This window comes from Poromitra crassiceps, assembly GCF_964638095.1.
Source record: "Poromitra crassiceps genome assembly, chromosome: 2".
NCBI classification, from domain to species: Eukaryota; Metazoa; Chordata; class Actinopteri; order Beryciformes; family Melamphaidae; genus Poromitra; species Poromitra crassiceps.
In genome coordinates, this window is record NC_139624.1 from 40,514,767 (window position 1) to 40,535,190 (window position 20,424).

Genomic DNA, 20,424 nt, shown 5'->3' on the forward strand with positions numbered 1-20,424 from the left:
TAAATGAACTTGAGTTTATTTCCTCACTAGTTTCTGGTTTTTATCATTTTGAGTGGAACAGAGAAAAGATGAGCGTTTATATTGTAGACAAAGCAAATTTAAGTGTTTTTCCGTCATTTGAAGATTTATCATGTATATTTGGATACTCTTACTCTATAGTAGTTCATTGAGTGTTTTTTCTATTATTTATTATTTGCATGTGAACGATTTTTGTTTCCCGTTGTTTTCAGAAAGGTGTGAAATGTGATTTTATTACTTTTATTGAAGATTATTCAGAATTAATGTACTTTGGTGCCAGAGTTACATAGAACAATGCCTCCGAATGGTAACACAATACAAATGCAATATGTCATATACAGTACCATCTTGTTTTGGAAATCGAATGAACACACAGGATGACGGCAAAAGATCAACAAGATGATGAATAAAATAACAAAGAATTACGAAGTAAAGAACTCAACATTTTTCTCACTTGTGATTTTCATTTGAAACTGCGATTTTAATTAATTCCAAGTTGATTAATTTATTTCAGTATTAGTTTAAACTAAAACAATGATTACATTCAAATGTTCTACACAAGTTAAATAGAGGGAAATAGAGAAGATCTTCATTTCTGAAAAGCTATAATCATGGGGGTGATTGTATAAAAATGAAATCATAAGATATTTTTTATTTTAAAGCTTATTGACAGCACTACTGTGATTTGCTAAATGCCAACACAGCATTATTTACAGAGAGGGAATGGTGCAGCACCTTACTTAGCTACCTGATTTGAGCCTTGTTATTTAAACTTGACAGTGGGTTTAATTCCCACATGAGCAATGCAATCCTGGTATGAGTTACAAATTTAGGCCAACTTCACGTTGCCATCAAGATGTATTTCTAGCCCAAAAGTAAGGCCAAGACACAATTTCAATGCACGAGAAGGTCTCTAGTGTCAGAACAACCCAATGTCCAACAACAATGCTTTCATTGTTGTTCCAACAACAATGCTTTCATTGTTGTCTTCAGACGTTGCAAATCTGATGTCCATAAGTGATGGCATGTTTTCATGCGTGTCCTTGGTTTTCTAGTTCCAAACCCAGTACAGTGTGTGTAGGTTCTCCCTGAGTTCTACCACGCTTTGTCTGTCTTTACTTGCAGCAGGCTTTCTTCCTTATGGGCTGGGCGCTGAGTATGACAGTTGTATCTCTCACTCTGTCCTCTTGCTCCTTTAACACTCTGAGTAGAGAGGGGGGGGGGAGAGAGAGAGAGAGAGAGAGAGAGAGAGAGAGAGAGAGCTATAAGAGCCAAATAGACCAGGAGTTCCATTCCTCACTATGGATAAGGTCTTGGATCTTCAGCTTCCTTGCCTCCATTTTTGTAATAGGCTGCATTTATATTTATAAATGTGGTTTATTGGCACAGTCTTGTTCTTACCTGGCCAGGTGCGTCAGGGACTCTGTCACGTTGTTGCCGGTGTAGGCACTAACCTCATAGAACATCACCTTGTGTTCCTACACAGGATAAACATGCAAAGTAAAGTCAGACACACTGGTGGTCATGAGCAGAACTGCAGATAATCACATCTTTGGTTTGAGTTCATGTCACATTATTAGAAAGGCCATCATAATAATCATGTTTTGAGTGGGGCTTTGAATCCAAACCCACATCGGCCAGTAGCTCTGCCTGTTTGAAGGACACCTCCCTCTCTCCATCCATGTCCATTTTGTTGCCCAGCAAGAGGATGGGGATACCTTCTCCTGCAGCATCCTGGGAAAATAAAAGGCAAAGGGGAGATTCATTTTCTGCTGAAATATTTTAATGAGCATTAAAGTCCATTGTTAAACTATGAATATTTAAAATGTCATGAATACCAATGAGGCAGTGATCAATCACATGATGCATACTGGAGACTATGTATTCTCAAATTGCATTTATAACTTAGCGACTGATGAAACAATACAAAATGGTATAACAAAGAATCTCTTTGATGATTAAAGATGAAAGATTTGTATATGCATGAAGTAAGATAGAGTGAGACCTCTGAAAAAAGGGAAATAAAAGAAAGTAAATAAAAGCAAGGAAAGAACACTTGATAAATACTACGCTACAATCTCAACTCAAGACGAGAGCGTGTTTGTTGTTTTGTAGTTTGTTTCCTTAGTGTTAGGTTCAAAGGTCAGACCTGGACATTGGCCAGCCAGGGTCGCACAGCCTTGAAGCTGTCCTCCACCGTGACATCAAACATCACCACCACGCCGTCTGCCTTGCGAAAGAATTGCTTGGTGATGCTGCGGTACCTGTGTCAAATCAACGAGTCACAAACTTTATTGATATCACGCCCTGTCCACTGCTGTATGACTGATATCACACCCTGTCCACTGCTGTATGACTGATATCACACCCTGATATCACACCCTGTCCACTGCTGTAATGACTGATATCACACCCTGTCCACTGCTGTATGACTGATATCACACCCTGATATCACACCCTGTCCACTGCTGTAATGACTGATATCACACCCTGATATCACACCCTGTCCACTGCTGTATGTCTGATATCACACCCTGATATCACACCCTGTCCACTGCTGTATGACTGATATCACACCCTGATATCACACCCTGTCCACTGCTGTATGTCTGATATCATATCACACCCTGATATCACACCCTGTCCACTGCTGTATGACTGATATCACACCCTGATATCACACCCTGTCCACTGCTGTATGACTGATATCACACCCTGATATCACACCCTGTCCACTGCTGTATGACTGATATCACACCCTGTCCACTGCTGTATGACTGATATCACACCCTGTCCACTGCTGTATGACTGATATCACACCCTGTCCACTGCTGTATGACTGGCAAAATGCAGCAAAACTATGTCCAAAAAACCAATCTGCACACAATCATTCAGAGACTGACTCTGGTTATGCAGGAATCCAATTTGATAATTACACCTATTGCTTTGGCATGATTTTGAGTACTGGCAAGTAAAGCGGCAATTGCCCATTGGCTTGCCAGTTATAATTTTAGATTTGAGATAGAATTGAAATGCCATGTGGAAGTGACTTGTGCTCACACACACACACACACACACACACACACACACACACACACACACACACACACACACACACACACACACACACACACACACACACACACACACACACACACACACACACACACACACACACACACACACACACACAGGACCAATGGATTGTTTGTAGTCTACAGATAACTGGTCTCTCACCTCTCTTGTCCTGCTGTGTCCCAAAGCTGCATGGCTATCTGTGTGTTGTCCAGGGTTAGAGTCTTCACACTGTAGTCAATACCTGGTTAAGATACAAGGTTCCACATAAACAGGTTACCACCAATGATTTGTATATTTCTGAAGTTTAGTGCTTGAAGGATAAAAAAGAAAGAAAAAATAAGTTATATTCACATATTTTCTGCTTTCCTCAGATTCCTTTGAGGTAAAACATCTATGGGCAAAACCCATGAATGACCAGTAGAGGGCAAAGCTAAAGTGAATGGTGACTGTGTTTGCCTTGTGTGCTTGAGAGGGGGGGGGGGGGGGGGAGATATAAAATGAAGATAACACGCATGGCTCAAGTGAGGATTGGGAAAGATGAAAGTGAGGAGAAAAAATGTATCAGAAGGGACATAATCATGTGGTAGCATGTGTGCCGGGGCTCTGAGACAGGCAGTGTGACTCCACAAGCCCTTGCATGTGATTCTAAGTCGCTCTCCGATCTTCTGTGATAGTATCCCCACACAGGCACACACACACACACACACACACACACACACACACACACACACACAAGCACCTTTTAATGTGTTACACAGCCCATACACCTTAGGCTCAAGATATATGCCACATCCACATCCACGCACACTCAAATGCAACATCATCACAACATGGTTCATTCTCACCCACAGTAGCGGCGGTGGCGGGGTGGAAGCGGCCCTCACAGAAGGAGCGCAGCAGTGACGTCTTGCCCACACTGGAGTTGCCAACCAGAACCACCTTGAACAGACGCTCAGGACCGGCCATTGCTCCTTCTATCGCCCTCTGATGGCAAAGACCAAGACAGACAGAGAGAGTGAGTGAGAGAGACATGAAGAAATTAATGTGAATCAGATTGCGTTTAATCCTTTCAATCAATCAATCAATCACAAATTTTTATGTTTATTGGGCGCTACCCAACCTGAGAAACTCTGTACAGTATGTTGAGTTGTATGTGCTTCTTCTCCCACAAATAATGCTTTGTTTTTTGTTCAGATGTACAGATCAGATAGCATGAATGAATTCCCCTTCGGCAACCACAGGTTTATGTAATTATTGATACATGTCTACATTCTGAATGTAACGTTGCTGTCCTAGGGGAGTTAGAAACATAGTTTTTTTTGCCTCTGTAAAGTGGCTGAGCTGTGAACATACATGCTGGGTCTCCTTGCCGACAGGCTGTCCTCTGGGAGACATGGGGGTCTTTTTCGTTCTGGTGAAGCGGGATTTCCCCACCGATGGGGGTGCTGCTGAGGCCGGGACGTGGCTGGAGGGTGGGGTGGCGTTTGCTTCAAGATCACTCTGCGCTTCCTCCCCATCCTCTTCTTCATCCTCTTCCTCCTCGCTGAGCTGGTGCAACAGGGGCTGGGGCCCCCCGTGGAGAAGGTGGGGCAGATGGTCCTCCTCGATGGAGATGACTCGGCGGAGGGGCCACCCGTCCGGAGGGGCGTCCAACACCTCTTCCTCTACCCCAGGCTTCCTCTCAGGCTCCGCCTCCTTCATTCTCTCCCTGTGTGTCACCGTCACTCTCTTGGCGGAGGCCGCCCTGTCGGGCAGCTTTTTAGCTTTCGTCTTCGCATCGCGCACCCTGGCTGAAGTGGGGCTAGCGTAGCCGTTGGCTAAGCCAAAGTTTTTCTTGGCCGCGGGTCGTTGTTGACTCCCGAGGGCCCTGGTGGTGGAAGTGGAGGTGGTGGTGGAGTCATCCTCGCTACAGGAGGAGGAAGCAACAAACACGATTTGAAGGTGCTCTATAGGCAAGGCCTCCAGAGACTGGTAGGACCCATCCACCAGCAGTGGGGCTCTTGGGAAACAGAGGAGAAACAGAGGATATATCGTCAGTTCACTTGACTGAGATGAAAATCTAGTCTAGGCACAGTAGGCACTGATTGACAGTATGCCAAAATCCATCTGATTTCAGTTTTTCCAGTCTTCACAATTAAAATGATAATTTTAGTTGATTGCTGTTTGTGTAGACTGTACATTATGTAAAAATTGTAATGTAAAAAAATCAGAATATTTCAAATTGTAATATAAACATCAAGTAAACAACTATCGTGCCTTGGGGACTTTTTATATCCTCTGTTTTTCCTCCTCCAATACATGGTAATGATTTTTTTGGGGTCACATCATGAGGGAGGAAAGTCTTATCTTTTCACGCATGAAAGAATCTGACAGGCGTGATTTATGTTAAGAGTATTTGGAAGATAGTGAATCACCTTTTTGCTGGCTGGCTGGCATCATCAAATAAATTGGCTAGGCCCGCTCTCTGCTTCTGCTTCTTTCTGAGTGAGGTTCGAGGCTGATTTGAAGAAAGTGGGATGATTCATTGATATTTGATCAGTCAGGTAATGCCATGATAGATACGGGTGCAATGCGATTTGAGATCAAATTGTATGCTCACCACACCACAGCGTATATCTCGTTCGTCTTTTAAATGTTTGTTCATCTCTCTGGGTCGATTGAAAAAGGAAAGACAAAAGAGATTTGTAAAAATAGCACATCTTTATGTGTGTGTTTGCACATTATGTGCCCAACCTGAGTCTTTGCAAAGCCTTTCAGCTTTGGTAGCAGCTTGGTGAAGTTTGCCAACAGAACAGGAACACCAACGTGCCAAACAGATTCAAATAAATACGAAGAATTAGTCACAACTGCTACCCATGAAGCAGATAAAGTGACATGTGGCCGTGGGATGTTGGTCTTACCTGAGGAGGTCAAGCTGTTTCATGAGACTCTGTTTCTCTCTCTGCAGTCCTTCAGTTACTCTGTACATTTCCCTAGAACACAACAGCACACAAACTCAACACTCAAGTCTCAAACTTCATCAACACTGTTCAGAGAGACACATTGGTTTGTGTGTTTATGTGTGTGTGTGTGTGTGTGTGTGTGTGTGTGTGTGTGTGTGTGTGTGTGTGTATCAGAGAGAGAGAGAGAGAGAGAGAGAGAGAGAGAGAGAGAGAGAGAGAGAGAGAGAGAGTCTACGTGTGTCATTATGGTGAAATGAGTGTATAACTGAGTATCGATTTAGCAGGGGGTATGAAAGAGAGTGTATGTGTTTTCTGAGTCCGAAAGAAAGAGCATGACTAGAGGTGAGTGAAAGTGGAACAGAGTATACGTGTTAATATATCTTTGCAAATAACCACGCAAAAATAAAAAATAAATTGAATATCTTAGTTTAATGTAGATGCAAAGGAACATGTAATTGGCTCGTTTTAACACACATTTCAGAAAAATCGCTATTCGTGATGTCCCGGCCACGGCTCCCTTCCCCCGGCCGGGAAGCGGCTCTCTGCCTGAACCAGGTTAACATCATAGTAGACTGTTATTGAAACATGACTGCTAAGTTTCAGATTTGTCGAGTAAAATAAATTATTTTGCAGACTCCTGTCTCGCTCTGCTCGGGAGGTACTGCAGTCCAGGGCACTCGCACTCAGTCCCTCGTCCCAGACACGCCCACTTAATACGTCACGATACGTAAGTTTGTGTGTGTGTGTGTGTGTGTGTGTGTGTGTGTGTGCGTGTGCGTGCGTGCGTGCGTGTATACCCACATCTCCTTCTCCTGGTGGAGGCGGGTGGCCTGCTCCTGCAGCATGGCCAGCTGCTCCTGGGCCAGGGCCAACTCCTGCATGGTGCTCTCTAACTCGCGGGACAGCTCATCGTTGGTCATCTTCAGCTTAACGTTCTCCACGCGGCTCTCCTGCTTCTCGCTGCTCAGCTCGCTGCACTGGAGCTCTAACTGAAGGAGGGATCATCACAACAGCCAATATGCACGAGTGCTGAGTGAGTTTACACAGTCCAGTCCAGTGAGAGGAACAAGCATGAGCTCTCTTTCAATCCAATCCACACTCCACACCACTTCTTAATTAGGGATTAGGGGGAGGAACAATAGCCACTCACTTTCCCAAAAGCACACACAAACTCTGACTTCAGTATATGGACATCATGTGGACCTGTGTTTTCATGTTTTTAACATTTCATTGTGTTGGTTTTTACTCTGTCTAATGTTTTAGCTGTTGGCACAAACCTTTGAATAAGCTCCCACAACAACACAACAACCATACTATCCACTGTGTCTTGTGTACATGAATGTACAATGAGTTCTACAGAGCAATTATTTTCAAAGGAATGCTTGCTGTCTAAATGTAAATGTCTCTATGCTGTGTGTTATGATGTGATAATTCAATTATATTCAGCATGGGAGATCTTGTCCATCTCCGCTCACCCTTTTCTGCTTCTGGAAGAGCTGCTCCAGATCTCTCTCCTTTGAGAAGAGCTGGTGCTCCAGGTCCTGACTGCGCACATGGAGGCGCTCAGAGTCCTGGGTAGCCAGAAGAGGAAAGGGTTCAAAGTAACATTTTCTCTTTTAACCCGTTTTCTCCCCAATTGTACTTGGCTGTCCCGGTCGTTGCGCCACCACCTCTGCTGATCTGGGGAGAGCCATAGACTAGCACATGCTTCCTCTGATACATGTGCAGGCGCAAGCCGCTTCTTTTCACCTGACAGTGAGGAATTTCACCAGCAGCACGTAGCATGTGGGAGGATCACGCTATTCCCCCCAGTTCCCTTCCCCCCGACCAGAGGACCAGGACTCATACCATAGATATTATATTACTATAGATGGGTCACCGCAGGCTTCGCCAATTCTAACAAATGGTAGCAGCAAGTCTCCTAAATGGGCGTGGTCAACCATTGACTCAGACCTGCCGAAAGTCTCCTAAGTGGGCGTGTCCGTGGAAAACCATGGGCAAAACCCACGTGACAAAATGACAGGAAGTGAGTTGAAGTTGGGCCGTCTTGCTTGAATCCCATTGTCTTTGCTCATACCCTTAATCCGGCTTCCCACCCTCAGACATGGCCAATTGTGCCTGTATGGACGTCCGACCAAGCCGGAGGTAACACAGGGGGTCCAACCTGCAACCCTCAAGTTGATATGCAAGGAATCTACCACTGCACTACCCTTAAAGGTAACAGGTTAAACAATTGAATCTACCACTGCACTACCCTTAAAGGGAACAGGTTAAACAATTGAATCTACCACTGCACTACCCTTAAAGGGAACAGGTTAAATGATTTGATCTACCACTGTACACTACCCTTAAAGGTAACAGGTTAAACGATTCAATGACATATCATCTAGTTTAGGGATCAAACCTGACCTGTCTGTGCTCTTAAAAAAACGACACTGTGCAGCTTGAGGAGGTGGTGCTTGGGTGGGGTAGTTCTGGTTTGAGCGCTTGTACCTTAAGTCGCAGTCTGTCCTTCTCATTTTTGATCTGTGCCTCCATCTCCTCATATAAGCGACGGATCTCGCTGTCATGTGTTGCTGCCTTCCTGTAATGAGGCACAGTGATAATCAATTAGGTTAATCAATTTGGTCGATGGGGAAGTCTCTAAGAAAAGACATGACATCATGTCTGGAAACAGAAAGGCATTATTGTCTAGGCTGAGCTTACAGGATTGTTTTTCCGTCTGTGTCCATAATCAGATGTAATCAGTAAATATTGCTGCCTTGAAACTTGCACATGTACACGCACGCAGACACACACATGCACGCGCGCACGCGCGCGTGTGCGCGCGCACACACACACACACACACACCGATTCAAAAGCATACCGAGTGGTATTAACATTCTCTCTGACAACCTTAAGACCTAAACTTCCAATTAGTACCGTGTAGAAGAATAACAAGCTGTTACACAGTACCATTCAGTGCCATGGGAAAAGCACTGCGTGTACACTATGATAAACAAGCAACAAGCAACACTCCCAACACACACATACAGACACACACACACACACACACACACACACACACACACACACACACACACACACACACCTGCAAATTGAAATTATCTTCAAACATTATCATGCATATCATGGGAATAGTGTTGGGCAAGTTACTGAAAATTCATAATTAGTTACAGTTACTTCTCTCAAAATGTAATTGAATTACTTTACAAATAATAATAAATAAAATAAATAAAAGTAATTCATTACTAGGGAATGTAAGTTTTGCGTAATTTTTTTTAAAAGCTTCAATTCTCTTATCACATTCACTGCCAGCCTTTTTTCAATACTGTAGTTAGCTTCTGCCAGAGGGTTTTTTTGAGGATTCTGGGTCATTTTACAAGAGCCGAGGATTCTTTTCTGCTTTGACTTTGTGAATACAAAGTTCACAAAAGTACTAATAGAATGTGTGCTTTCTCTGTCTAAAAGAGTTAGTTTGTAGAGTTAGTAGTTATGTAGATATTAGCCGTTGAGTACAGCATGGTTTCAGAGATTTTCAGAGAGTTTTGAGATAAATGGATTTTTAGAACCACCTCACGTGCCTGTGATTATGGGTGCCCTTGGGCAAGTCTGTATACTGTATTGTGTTTGTGTGTGTGTGTGTGTGTGTGTGTGTGTGTGTGTGTGTGTGTGTGTGTGTGTGTGTGTGTGTGTGTGTGTGTGTGTCTCCAAACTCCTCCCTCCGTCTGTGCTGCTGCTGCTGGCTCCGCGGCCGCTCTCGGGGAAGTCTGGATTACTGTAAAACGGGCTCGTTCGTTTCTTGGGGTGTCGGCTGAGAGCTTTGATGAAGCTTTTGCGATTCTGGTCTTATTTATGCTCAAAGGTACTCGAGTGTGTGTGTGTGCGCGCGTGTGTGTGTGTGCGCGCGTGTGTGTGTGTGTGTGTGTGTGTGTGTGTGTGTGAAATCGAAAGCGTTTTCGCCCAGCTATTTCCTTGAGAATGGCTTTCTCCCGCGGCTGTTTTTGCTGGCTTTCTCTCTGTCACTGTGCACTGTCGCCACTTAGCTGGTCGGTAAAATAGATTATACACATTCTCTTCCTCCAATATTGGTATAGGAGACGTAAAAGGGGTTGATCGATGTCCCACCGTCAAATTTTTTTTTTTTTTTTTTAAGCCGAGATATCTCGTCTTTGGCACTCAACGGTTGGATCCTGTAAGCCGAGATATCTCGTCATTGGCACTCAACGTGTCTCTTATTAATGAATTTTAGTCTTGCTGTGGCACAGTGTGGGACAAGACAACTGTCAAATTTGATCTATCATTGTGCCCATTATCACTACTAGTGCAATGCCCGTTCCCCCCATGCACCACCCCGTGGGCGCTCCCCCGCCCCACTGCATTCAGTCAGGTCCCCCTAAGTGCACTCCCCAAGTTTGAAGTCGATCTGACGGTTCTCGAGATACGCGAAGGAAGCTGTGATCTTATTGGTTGAATTGCACAAAGTTTACCACTGCAATATAAAAGTAAGTAGTGGAACAATAAAACACAACAGATATGCAGTGTTAGGCAAGTTACTGATTTTTTTTAATCAGTTAAAGTTACAAGTTACTTATCTCAAAAAGTAATTAGTTAAGCCACTTTCACACCGGCCCTGAAAGCCGTAAAATGCACGTAAAATGGGATCCGCGCCTCCGATGTGAAAGTTGTGAAAGCGGGTTGGTGGGTAATTGTGTTACGCCTTTCGTTCCGCCAGTGGACCTAGTCACAGCGCCGGATTCTGCCTCAACCTGAAAGCGTAGGAGCGGCAACACGGAACGGTGCGAATGGTCAGCTCATTCATAAAAAAGTATACAGGGGAAACCACCTCATGCAGCAAAAAAGGCATAAGTGAAAGTAAAAAAAGTAGTCTATACAATCATGACTGCAGGGGCGCCAGGAGGAATGCTCCATGCCTAGTAAGTAGGTTAGGCTTTATGCTCAAACGATGTTGACATTCGTCGGTAAAATTAACGGATATAATAATACGCTTCAGAGGACGTATAGCTGTCTGTGGCGAGTTGGTCTGAGGATATTCCCTCTGGAAACCAGCTCCAGAACTGCAATCTGTCTAGCTAGCCAGTTGTGCGTTCCCTTACAAAAACTACTAAAGTTATAGTAGTCATGTGCATTTATAGCCTATACTATTCCCCCGACGAACGTTATGCAGACTGCAGCTGTTTGATATGCGGGCATCGTCTTTCAGAACGGACGCTAATTAGGCTACTTCATGGGAATAATTTGCTTTACAAAAAACTGGAACCAATAGATAGGAATTAGCCTTGTACCTAATAGGCTACATGATGGTGCATCTGTGATCCATAAAGTCGATCAGATGAATATTGAAAGCCTTGTTACCATGCTGCATGTGGACAACACTTTCGTGTTTTATCACTTTGATGTTACGACCGCAGCTGCACGTTGGCTGGCGTACATCGGCGATGTTTGGTTGTTGAATGAATTCGTTCATCATACAGTAGCCTAGGCTACACTAACCTATGAAATTATTCATTTGGGCTAGGAGGAGCTGGGTGGAAATGCCTCCGCTCGCCTTTCAATCCGGGAGGGGTGGATGTCACTTGAAAGCTCTGTGTGAAAGCAATTTCTGTGGCGAGGCTGCTGGCTTTGCGGGCCTTCTGAACTGCAATATTGCGCAATCTGTGTGTGAAAGCGGGTTTAGATTACTAGTTACCGGGGCTTCCCTGTGGCTCACCTGGTAGAGCACGTACCACAAAGGTTTAGTCCTTCGCGCGGCCAACCCGGGTTCAAATCCGAGCCGTGGTCGTTTGCCGCATGTCATCCCCTCTCTCAATCCCCAAATTTCCTCTCTGCCTACTCCCCTATCAAATAAAGGCAAAAATGCCCTAATAATGATAATAATAATAACAACAATAATAAAAAGATTACTAGTTACCTGCAAAAAGCAGTGGAATTACAGTAATGTGTGTTACTTAGTAACTAGTTATGGTCTTTGCACACACAGTCCGATTGCTTTCGTATGCATTTTTTTAAATCCGTCATCTAAAAACGCAGCTCACAAAAATCTATTGACTGATGCGAAAAATGAAGAAAATGGAACCTGTTCCAAAAACTTTAATGATGGACAAAAGTTTCGGAGTCAGTGTGTAAACGTGAGTGAGTGACACAACATGAGGTCGTATTTATTTTTAAACGTGCGACAATTTCAGACAGAAAATACGGACTTGATGTGCAAAAGCCTTTACTCCCAACACTGCTAATAAATATATTGACCAAGATCTATTATCATTTTGGCTACTTTTCATCTCTGGTCAGTCATAACATGAATGGACCAGCGGAAGGCAGGCAGACTTCAGAGTGCGCCTCAAGATTAGTGGTCATTTGACAGGGATAAAGGTTCTATAGAGAATTATAGATAAGTCCATGCAAACACTCTCAGTCTGCAGGCCCTGCATAGGGCCGCAATATAAACACACACACACACACACACACACACACACACACACACACACACACACACACACACCCTCACAAGTATGTCACTGCTCTTTACGTAGCTAATGAGAGAAAATAACATTTAGTTTCTGTGGTGCAAAGGTACTTAAATGATTTAAGTGTGGGACCCAATTGAGAAATTTAGCCTTTCACCCCAGGTTCCACACTCACTGTTCATATTGTTATGTGGACCCATTGTCGCTGCAGTAAGGACTTATGGGTGGCTGAGACTGTGTCCACATTTATTTATTTCATTCCTGAAAGTAAAAAAAAAGTTTTTATATCATTCTGCTGTGTCTTCTGTTCATTTATTTCCCCCTTCCTTATTCCCTCTCTTCCCACCTTCCTTTCACCCATCCTTCTTTCCTTTCACATCCCTTGTTTCCCATTCCACTCCAAATCCAAATGTGTACTTCAAGTTAGTGGTTACATTACTAAAACACTACTAGTAGGTACTAATCTAGTTTGTCAAGAGTGCATGTGTGTTGTCCCACCTCTCGAGGGCGCTCTCCATCTCCTTCTTCTCCTGGTGGGCCTCTTTGATCTGGTACGTGACCCTGGCCAGGAACTCCTCAAAGTTGGACAGCAGGTGAGGCTCGTCCTTCCTCAGCTGGGCCCACAGGCTGCGCACCTCGCTTGGACTGGAGAGAGGGTGTGTATGCAGGAGAAGAAGAAGAAGGCGGAGAAGATGAAGAAGATGAAGAAGTAGTAGTGCAGTGTGCAGCATGTTATATGCATAGGACTACAAAGGTGTTGAATCATTAATACTTAACATACACTCAAACCAATCTTGATCAGCAATGACACAGCGTAACACGGACAGTGACCATGTAGATAGGAAGAAAGTGCTTGGTCCAGCAATTTTGAGATGAGGCACAAGGCTCAAACTCAGAAATTCCGGTAGGTTAAATTCAAGCATTTTTAAGGACCTCTATATGAATCCAAGCACTTTCCAGTACTTTATTTGTTTGTTTGTTTTAATTCAAGCACTTTTCAGACTTGTGACAACCCTGGATATTGTAATCTTCAATCTGCACATGCACAGTTTTGCAGTAAGACTCACTCCTCAAACACGTTGCTGGCCCCCAGGCTATCCAACAGCATGCAGAAATGTTTCTCCTCGTCATCTTCTCCTCCTGCCAGCTTGGCATCCCACTGGCTCTGGTACAGGGCTTCCTTGGCCCTCAGACCGGAGGCAGGGGCTGGACTTAGGTCATCAGCCACTGAGATCCTCCGGCCATGCAGGAACTGACCTGAGGACACACCCACGGGAGGGGGCCATGGGGCCAGTTTTAGATTTTTCAACAGATCAGATTTGAGTCTTTATTTATATGGCATGTCTCACTTCTCTGTTTACCATTTATCATTTGTACTATGGGGGTGGGGGAGAATAATAATAAAAAAAAAAATTATAATAAAATAATACCTATATAATAAAAATGGAGGAAAGTGATGTGTGCTATGTAAAAATGAAAATGAAAATAACAGCCCGTCTGCTATGAGCCAAATTCAACTCATGCAGTCATAGTACACCGATGGTTTCCAGGCAAACAAGCATAGACACAGTATTCAAAAACTAGTCCAAATAACTATTTTTGTTGCAACCTCAGCAAAACAGTCAGTAGGCTACCAGTCCAGAAAGTTGATTGATATTGATTTAGTATACTTTTCTGAGTGACAACTTTGCCTTATCCTGATGCAGTTAACGCCACCTATCTGGTACCCCAATTAGGTAAATGCTAGGAATTCTCTGCATATGAGACATGGGTCTGATAGACGGTGAGCTCAACTTCAAATCAAAGCAACCTGTGTGATGCAAGTGAAAGACATGGAACAGGAGGGAACCTACTGAATCCCGAGGAGAATGCCTCCAGCGTGAGGTAACTGGTGCGCCCTGTATCCAGCGAGTCAAACACATCCTCCAGCTCTTCTGCAGACAGGGGCAGCTCTCTGTGGAGCCTCTGCCAGGAACACATAAACACCCACAGATGGGACATTTCAACAGCACCTACTCAGCTGTTGTTGCGTCTTTGTCTGCACACACTATCTATCAGCCATACAAAGCATGACACAGAGCGCAATATGGATGTGTCTTGGGGGTTAGAACAGAAGGCATCATTTACCTAAATACATGTTGTACAGCAGATACAGTATATTTAAAGCAAATGGGTGAAGTCTATGATGTATGATTCTATGTATGATTTCAGTATTACTACTTTCAGCACAACTTGCATAGTAAACAGGCATAAATCTGTTCTTTTCTGAAGAGGCTGTTGTGCGTTCAGCTGTATGGAGCTTTTCTTGGAAACCCTCCAGACACACAAACAACAGCAACAAAAGGGCCTGCTCTTATATATACACACACACACACACAAAACAAAAGCGCCTGCTCGTAGTTAATTGAACACCCAGCTTGGACATTGCTAGTGCTTTGAAGAGCTTGTGTGCATTATTCATGCATGCGTGTGTCAGTGTGTGTGTGTGCATGTAACCCTCACCACATGAACCTATATTCATAAACATTGCCATCAATGGTGCTACTCCACCACTTCTGCGGCTGCTTCAGTGGATGGAGTGGGTCTCTAATGAAGGTAGAGAGTAAAAAGACAACTATGACTGCATGCGTGCCACTCACTGTCATTAAAGCACCCAAATTATGCGGCAGATAAGAGGTTTGGAGCATTTCCTTTGACGATCCATGCATGTTAAGAGAATGAGAGTGACATCAACGAGACACACACACACACAGTATAGTAAGGCCTGTATCTATCTACTCCTGTCCCTAACCCTGTCTCCATATAATTTTCAGCTAATACCGTATATAAATCCAGAGATATTAGAGATAGAGACTCCTGCTCTATTGGTAGGATCTCCAAGAGTGGTAGAAGATAGTTGTACTTTGGGACTGAGGCGTGCACCTATCCCATCTCACTCTATCCCCCCTCTCCTAGTAAACACACACACACACACACATGCAGCCATCCCTCTCTGACCCTCATATCAGTGCGGGTGATGAAGCCTTTGCCCTCCACGTCGCAGGTCTGGAAGAACTCCTTGGTCTTGTCCAGCAATGCGATGTGGCCCCAGCCCGAGCCCCTTCTGTCTGGGCTCTGTCTGCAGCCGTTCGCCCTGCTCTCCTCCTCCATCTCTGGCTCTCTTTAAGGACACAAGTAGTGTGTAACTCAGTGGCACATGGCCCCCTCACTGGCCCAGTATCCAGTGCATGAGGGCCCTCGCAGTCACCATGACGACAGCGACAGGAAGCAGCATCAGATGAGGAGACCACAGATGAGACCACAGATGGGCTGGTTTGGTGTTGCAGGCTCCTATTAGACAGAGAGAAACTGTCTAAATATAGGTAGCATTTAAGTTTGATCTACAAATAAATTGACATGAGAAGACAGTGGTTTTGAAAAAGCTAAATGTCTGGTTACACAAGTTATCAGAAAGTTAACGCAACAGTCCTGTGCTTGTTGCAGCAGTACAGTACTTCCCTTTTCTTAATAAGCCAGGCACAAGCAAGTGAGTATGGCATGTAAACATAGTGTAAAGGATTATCTTAAGACCCTGCCATACAGAACACATGACAGCATAATGCCTGCAAGACCGCAAGGGCCTTTTCAAGAGGCACAGCCACACATCAATTCAATGTTGTATTTTTCTCAGCGGTGTCTTGTTTTCATCACTTCATGTTGGCCCCGATGACGCAAATCAGCTTTTGAAGTATCTACTTGTAACATGTCTATTGAGTGGCTGTACTTCAGTTTGTCTTGTTCACAGACACGCTCTTTGTACTTCCAACACCAAGGGGAAGACGAGATGCAGATAGATGTGGTTTTGTGGTCAGATCTGCCAGCTCACCACTTGTGATGCTAAATATTCTGCTGTAGTGGGAGGGGTGAGAGATTGGTTTCAGGCGTTGTAGTGAGATGAACAAAAAACATTACATCTCCAAAAGGCTTCTTCCTCTGAACACAAAATACATTCCCTTATCAATAGACTGTATGCATGTATCTTACCCTCCACAGTATAACATAACTCCTCGAAAAGTGAAACACTTTTCTCCTCTATAATTATTAAGTACGACAAATATAAGATTTCTGGGATTCACTGAAAACTTGGGCCTACCTGTACAACAGTTAGGAAACTTGACTTGAGTAAGTCCGTTCTGCGGCTATTTCAGTGTAACTAACATTAGTTACCATCATCAAATGCTCAACCTTTAAGGCTGCAAAGTACCATACTTTGCAGTGTGCTAGACATTAATTCTTTGAAAAACAAAAGGAGAGAGAAAAAAACAAAGGTGCTCTTACCTTTTACAAAACGATAGCGACAAGAAACTGAACACTTTCCCTCTCCCAATATGAGAGCAGCTATGGCGCTTTCAATTTAGGAAGTCTTGCCCCACACATGAACGTTACAGAAGTCATCCTGCAACCATGTGATGTCATGAGGCAGTGGCCTGAGGCTTTGCTCTCTGCACACAGTGAGAGAGAAGGCTGCAGAGTGAGAGCTCTCTATGCAAGCTGCACATATGCAACGTGTCTGCATCACCTGTAACTATGACGACAACCATGCCACGGTCACGCTGATTTTTAATAATAACGGTACAACTAATTCTGCTATCCGTAACAAGTGGCTGCCGACATGTGGAGATACTGAGTTAGATTATGAAAGGACATAACCAATTTCATTTACTCTTTAAGAGGTTCAGCATTAAGTAAAATGTGTTCTCTGGTCAAATTGAGTACTTGTTCTAACCTTGATGACAATTGGCTAAAAACAAACATTTGATTTGCACTTGAAAATAATGGCATTTTATTGCCAACCTATTATCATACATTCAATGATAAAAATAGATCTAATATGGAGAAAGACTGTCTTAGAAGGGCATGTTTTTCCCATCTCTTGAGGCGCTATGGTGCCATCTTGTGGTCTGAGATCAAAATGTGCAATAACATACATTACAGTTATTTGGAACAATATGCTGAAGAATCAAGTCAAATGAGCACAAACACTTTGAGCTCAGAGCCAAAGTAATGTCAGATCACCACTCCAACTCGAAGACTCTTCACTTATATACCGCCCATGCATTGTAAGCACTCCTGAAATCAAATGACAACACAGTCCTGCTGCACTTCAGCACAGTTGTCTCTACCAAATAAGATGGCCAAATATAGGCAAGTTCCACTCTTTCTGTACTCATTGTCCCACAGTAGCTCTGGCCTGGAGTCATTTCCCAGGTCCCTGGATCTTCTGAAGCAGGTATTCCATTTGCAGGTTCAGGTTGGGTTGTCCTTTCTTGGTCTTTTTGCTCAGCATCTGAAACGTCACCATCTTTTTCTCTTTGTACTTCTGAATGGCCTCCTCTCTTTGCAGCTTGTTCTTTAGGTAGTCCTGAGATCAAAAGAAATTACACACACAGGTCAAACTACAATTTGGCTTGGAGCCACTTAAAACACAATTTGTGATAAAGAAGATGAGTGACAATATTAGCATCAAATCACTGACACTTCACCTCTTTCTTCGTTTTACGTTTTTCTTGGATCCTCTCAAACTCCTCGCTAGACTTCTGGTAGGAAGTCTTCTTCATCATTTTCTTCCTCATGCGGTTGCTCATGGGGAGACTGGGAGGGACATTATTAAGCCAGAATTAGTTTGTGCTTCACAGCATGTAATCAGAATGTAATCAGTTAGTCTCAAATAGTTACTAAATGTTCTACATTTCTTGACATGGTTCCTATCACTCCACGTTCTACAAAAAAAAAAAAAAAAAATGCTCACAGGTGACAAAATGGTGGCTGTCCAGTATCAGGGCTCCCACACATTTTCATGGATACAATTTTAAAACTTTTCCATGACTTCTCAAGGATCCATAATATAATTTATAATATAAATGTAATGTGATGCAGTAACTTTGAATGAATACCAGAAATTACTATTACACTGGACAAATAGGACACACCTCTTGGGATTTTAGTGCTTTAGAGTCACTGCATCACATTACATGGAAGCTATTGAAATAAAACATGAATTTTCCATAAAAAATACAATAAGCACTAAAATCCAATATATAGAGGTGTGACTTGACTTATTTCTCCCAAGTAGTAATAATTTCTGGTATTGATTTGGAGAAACTGTGCCACATTCCATGGAAGCTATTGCCTTTTCCAAAATGATTTTGACTAATTCCATGACTTTTCCAGGCCTGGAAAACCAAAATTTGACACTCCATGACTTTTCCAGGTTTCCCATGACCGTGGGAACCCTGCAGTATGTGCTGTTACCTTTCGGCCTCCTTGGCCCCTGTTGGTTTCGGGTTTCCAGAGGCAGAACCTTCCTGCTCAGCTCCACCAGTCTCCACTGCTGGATCTGCAGCTGCAGCCTGCTCTCCTGCAGCTTCACCCGCAGCTCTGTCTTCCGCCTTCTCGTCCTCATGTCCTCTCCTTCTCTGCTTACTCCGGTTCACTCGGTTCAGCCAAGCCTCGTTTTTCAGTTTTGCGGCCTCGGCCACATACAGGTGCCTGAGGTGTTCTGGATACTCCTCCTTGTACAGTGTTTTGGACTCTGTGTTCTTCCTCTTCTCCTTCCGCAGCAGCTTGTTGTACTCATGCTGGACTTTCTGCTTCCTCTTGAAAGCAAACCCCTGACCTGAAAGGTGGGAGGAAAATGCACACAATCAAATATCAGAGGTCTAGGTCCCAATTAACTACTGTAGCCCTAATATGTCCCGTAGTCTCAGTGGTCACGTTAACCAAATATTTTCATCTTTAGGAAAATCTGAAGGCTGTCTGTCATATTAAGGTAATAATAGAAATGACAGAATTTTTACAAACTTGTCTGTCAAAATGACAGACTATGAGAAAGTCTAATGCAAGCTCTGTAGACTCCGTTCTCAGTCTCTAATAATATGTGTTGCTCAACTAGATTGGTTAGGCAGAGATCTCCAATTGTCTGGGAACCGAGTAGTCTCATGCATGGAGAAAAACCTGACCTTACAGAGCCACATATCAGTAAGGACTTGAGACCTTTTACAAATCATCAGGTCCCACTGAGTGGGCATCAGATCCACCTAAAAGTTATTGAATCTTCTTCCAACAAAATATACAGCAGAGGGCGGTAGAGAGCAGTGAACAAATTCTAGAAAGTTGCTATTTTATTGAAATTAAGTGCTGCTTAGTTTCCCAATTGTATGCTGAATTTACCAATAGACCATAATATTATTTAAAAATAACTTAAAACATGTTATAGACGGTATGTATCTTTGCCTAAGGAAGACCAAGTTAAATTGCGAGATTTTTTAAACAGAGTTTGGCCCACATACGAGCGTCCCATATTAGCTGTCAACAGTCGTGTCTTTCTCCCTACGTGCCGTTGAGTCTAGGGCTGAATGTGATAACATGCCTACTAGCAAAGACGATAGAATAGAATATAAGATCTATGCTACTAGTGAATTGCCTGACTAATGTCACCAGAGAAACGTTGTTGGTTGTGTTCTAGCTGGCAACCTTACCTTCCTTAATACTGCCGTCGAATACTTTGTGCTCCGGGACCCATTTCCTCTTCTTGTTAACACCTGCTGACCTGTTTTGTGATTTCTTCCAGTTACCTCCTTTCCCTGTAAACTTGTCTTTATTCTTCATTTTCTGATCTGTTGGTGCCATTTCACTCAGTTATGTTCTGGAACCGTGAACTGTTTACAAATCTCATTGAGTTTCAGGCTGCATGGGTTTCCTTCAGGACGCGTGGCGATGACGTCACGTGTTCAGGGCCGACATTAGAAGTAGATTGCAGAGCATTCGATCCAAATTAAAACAATAATAAATCATTCGATCAATTTTGCATTCGCGTCATACAAGAAACCCGGTAGATATGAGCTTTTTACTTGAAAAC

General features: G+C 43.4%; 2 protein-coding genes across 5 annotated transcripts; both read right to left on the reverse strand.

Annotated features, from left to right (window-relative positions):
* Positions 1-315: 315 nt before the first annotated feature.
* cracr2ab (calcium release activated channel regulator 2Ab) lies at positions 316-16,963 on the reverse strand. Of its 3 annotated transcripts, none has more exons than XM_083650800.1 (18): positions 16,845-16,963; positions 15,525-15,857; positions 14,381-14,492; positions 13,595-13,784; positions 13,026-13,172; positions 8,532-8,622; positions 7,514-7,609; positions 6,840-7,027; positions 5,997-6,068; positions 5,696-5,744; positions 5,511-5,593; positions 4,450-5,002; positions 3,942-4,080; positions 3,256-3,337; positions 2,168-2,282; positions 1,651-1,752; positions 1,420-1,496; positions 316-1,221 (listed from the first exon to the last, which is right to left on the reverse strand). In XM_083650800.1, exons 2-18 carry the CDS (start codon positions 15,675-15,677, stop codon positions 1,134-1,136), a joined length of 2,337 nt encoding a protein of 778 aa, XP_083506926.1. In that variant the 5' UTR covers positions 15,678-15,857; positions 16,845-16,963; the 3' UTR covers positions 316-1,133. The 3 variants fall into 3 exon arrangements, with proteins under 3 accessions (XP_083506926.1, XP_083506925.1, XP_083506927.1); XM_083650799.1 differs by having other exon boundaries at positions 4,450-5,095; XM_083650801.1 differs by lacking the exons at positions 316-1,221; positions 1,420-1,496; positions 1,651-1,752; positions 2,168-2,282 and having other exon boundaries at positions 3,254-3,337; positions 3,946-4,080; positions 4,450-5,095.
* A 216-nt stretch (positions 16,964-17,179) lies between these two features.
* Positions 17,180-20,253, reverse strand: ccdc59 (coiled-coil domain containing 59). 2 transcript variants are annotated; one of them, XM_083658546.1, is made up of 4 exons: positions 20,045-20,253; positions 18,819-19,182; positions 18,067-18,158; positions 17,180-17,928 (listed from the first exon to the last, which is right to left on the reverse strand). In XM_083658546.1, exons 1-4 carry the CDS (start codon positions 20,193-20,195, stop codon positions 17,603-17,605), a joined length of 933 nt encoding a protein of 310 aa, XP_083514672.1. In that variant the 5' UTR covers positions 20,196-20,253; the 3' UTR covers positions 17,180-17,602. The 2 variants fall into 2 exon arrangements, with proteins under 2 accessions (XP_083514672.1, XP_083514673.1); XM_083658547.1 differs by having other exon boundaries at positions 17,622-17,928; positions 18,050-18,158.
* Between the last annotated feature and the right edge of the window lie 171 nt (positions 20,254-20,424).

Bases quoted from the DNA above. Each gene is read 5' to 3' on its own strand.
- cracr2ab (XM_083650799.1), bottom strand. From the start codon at position 15,677: ATGGAGGAGGAGAGCAGGGCGAACGGCTGCAGACAGAGCCCAGACAGA. The intron at 13,173-13,594 runs GTGAGTCTTACT...CCCTCTCTCCAG, and splicing joins GCCAGCAACGTGTTTGAGGA to TCCAAGCGAGGTGCGCAGCC. The intron at 4,081-4,449 runs GTATGTTCACAG...CTTTGCCATCAG, and splicing joins TCGGCAAGGAGACCCAGCAT to AGGGCGATAGAAGGAGCAAT.
- ccdc59 (XM_083658546.1), bottom strand. From the start codon at position 20,195: ATGGCACCAACAGATCAGAAAATGAAGAATAAAGACAAGTTTACAGGG. The intron at 18,159-18,818 runs GTAACAGCACAT...TGTCCCTCCCAG, and splicing joins GGGGCCAAGGAGGCCGAAAG to TCTCCCCATGAGCAACCGCA. The intron at 17,929-18,066 runs GTAAAACGAAGA...TTTTGATCTCAG, and splicing joins TGAGAGGATCCAAGAAAAAC to GACTACCTAAAGAACAAGCT.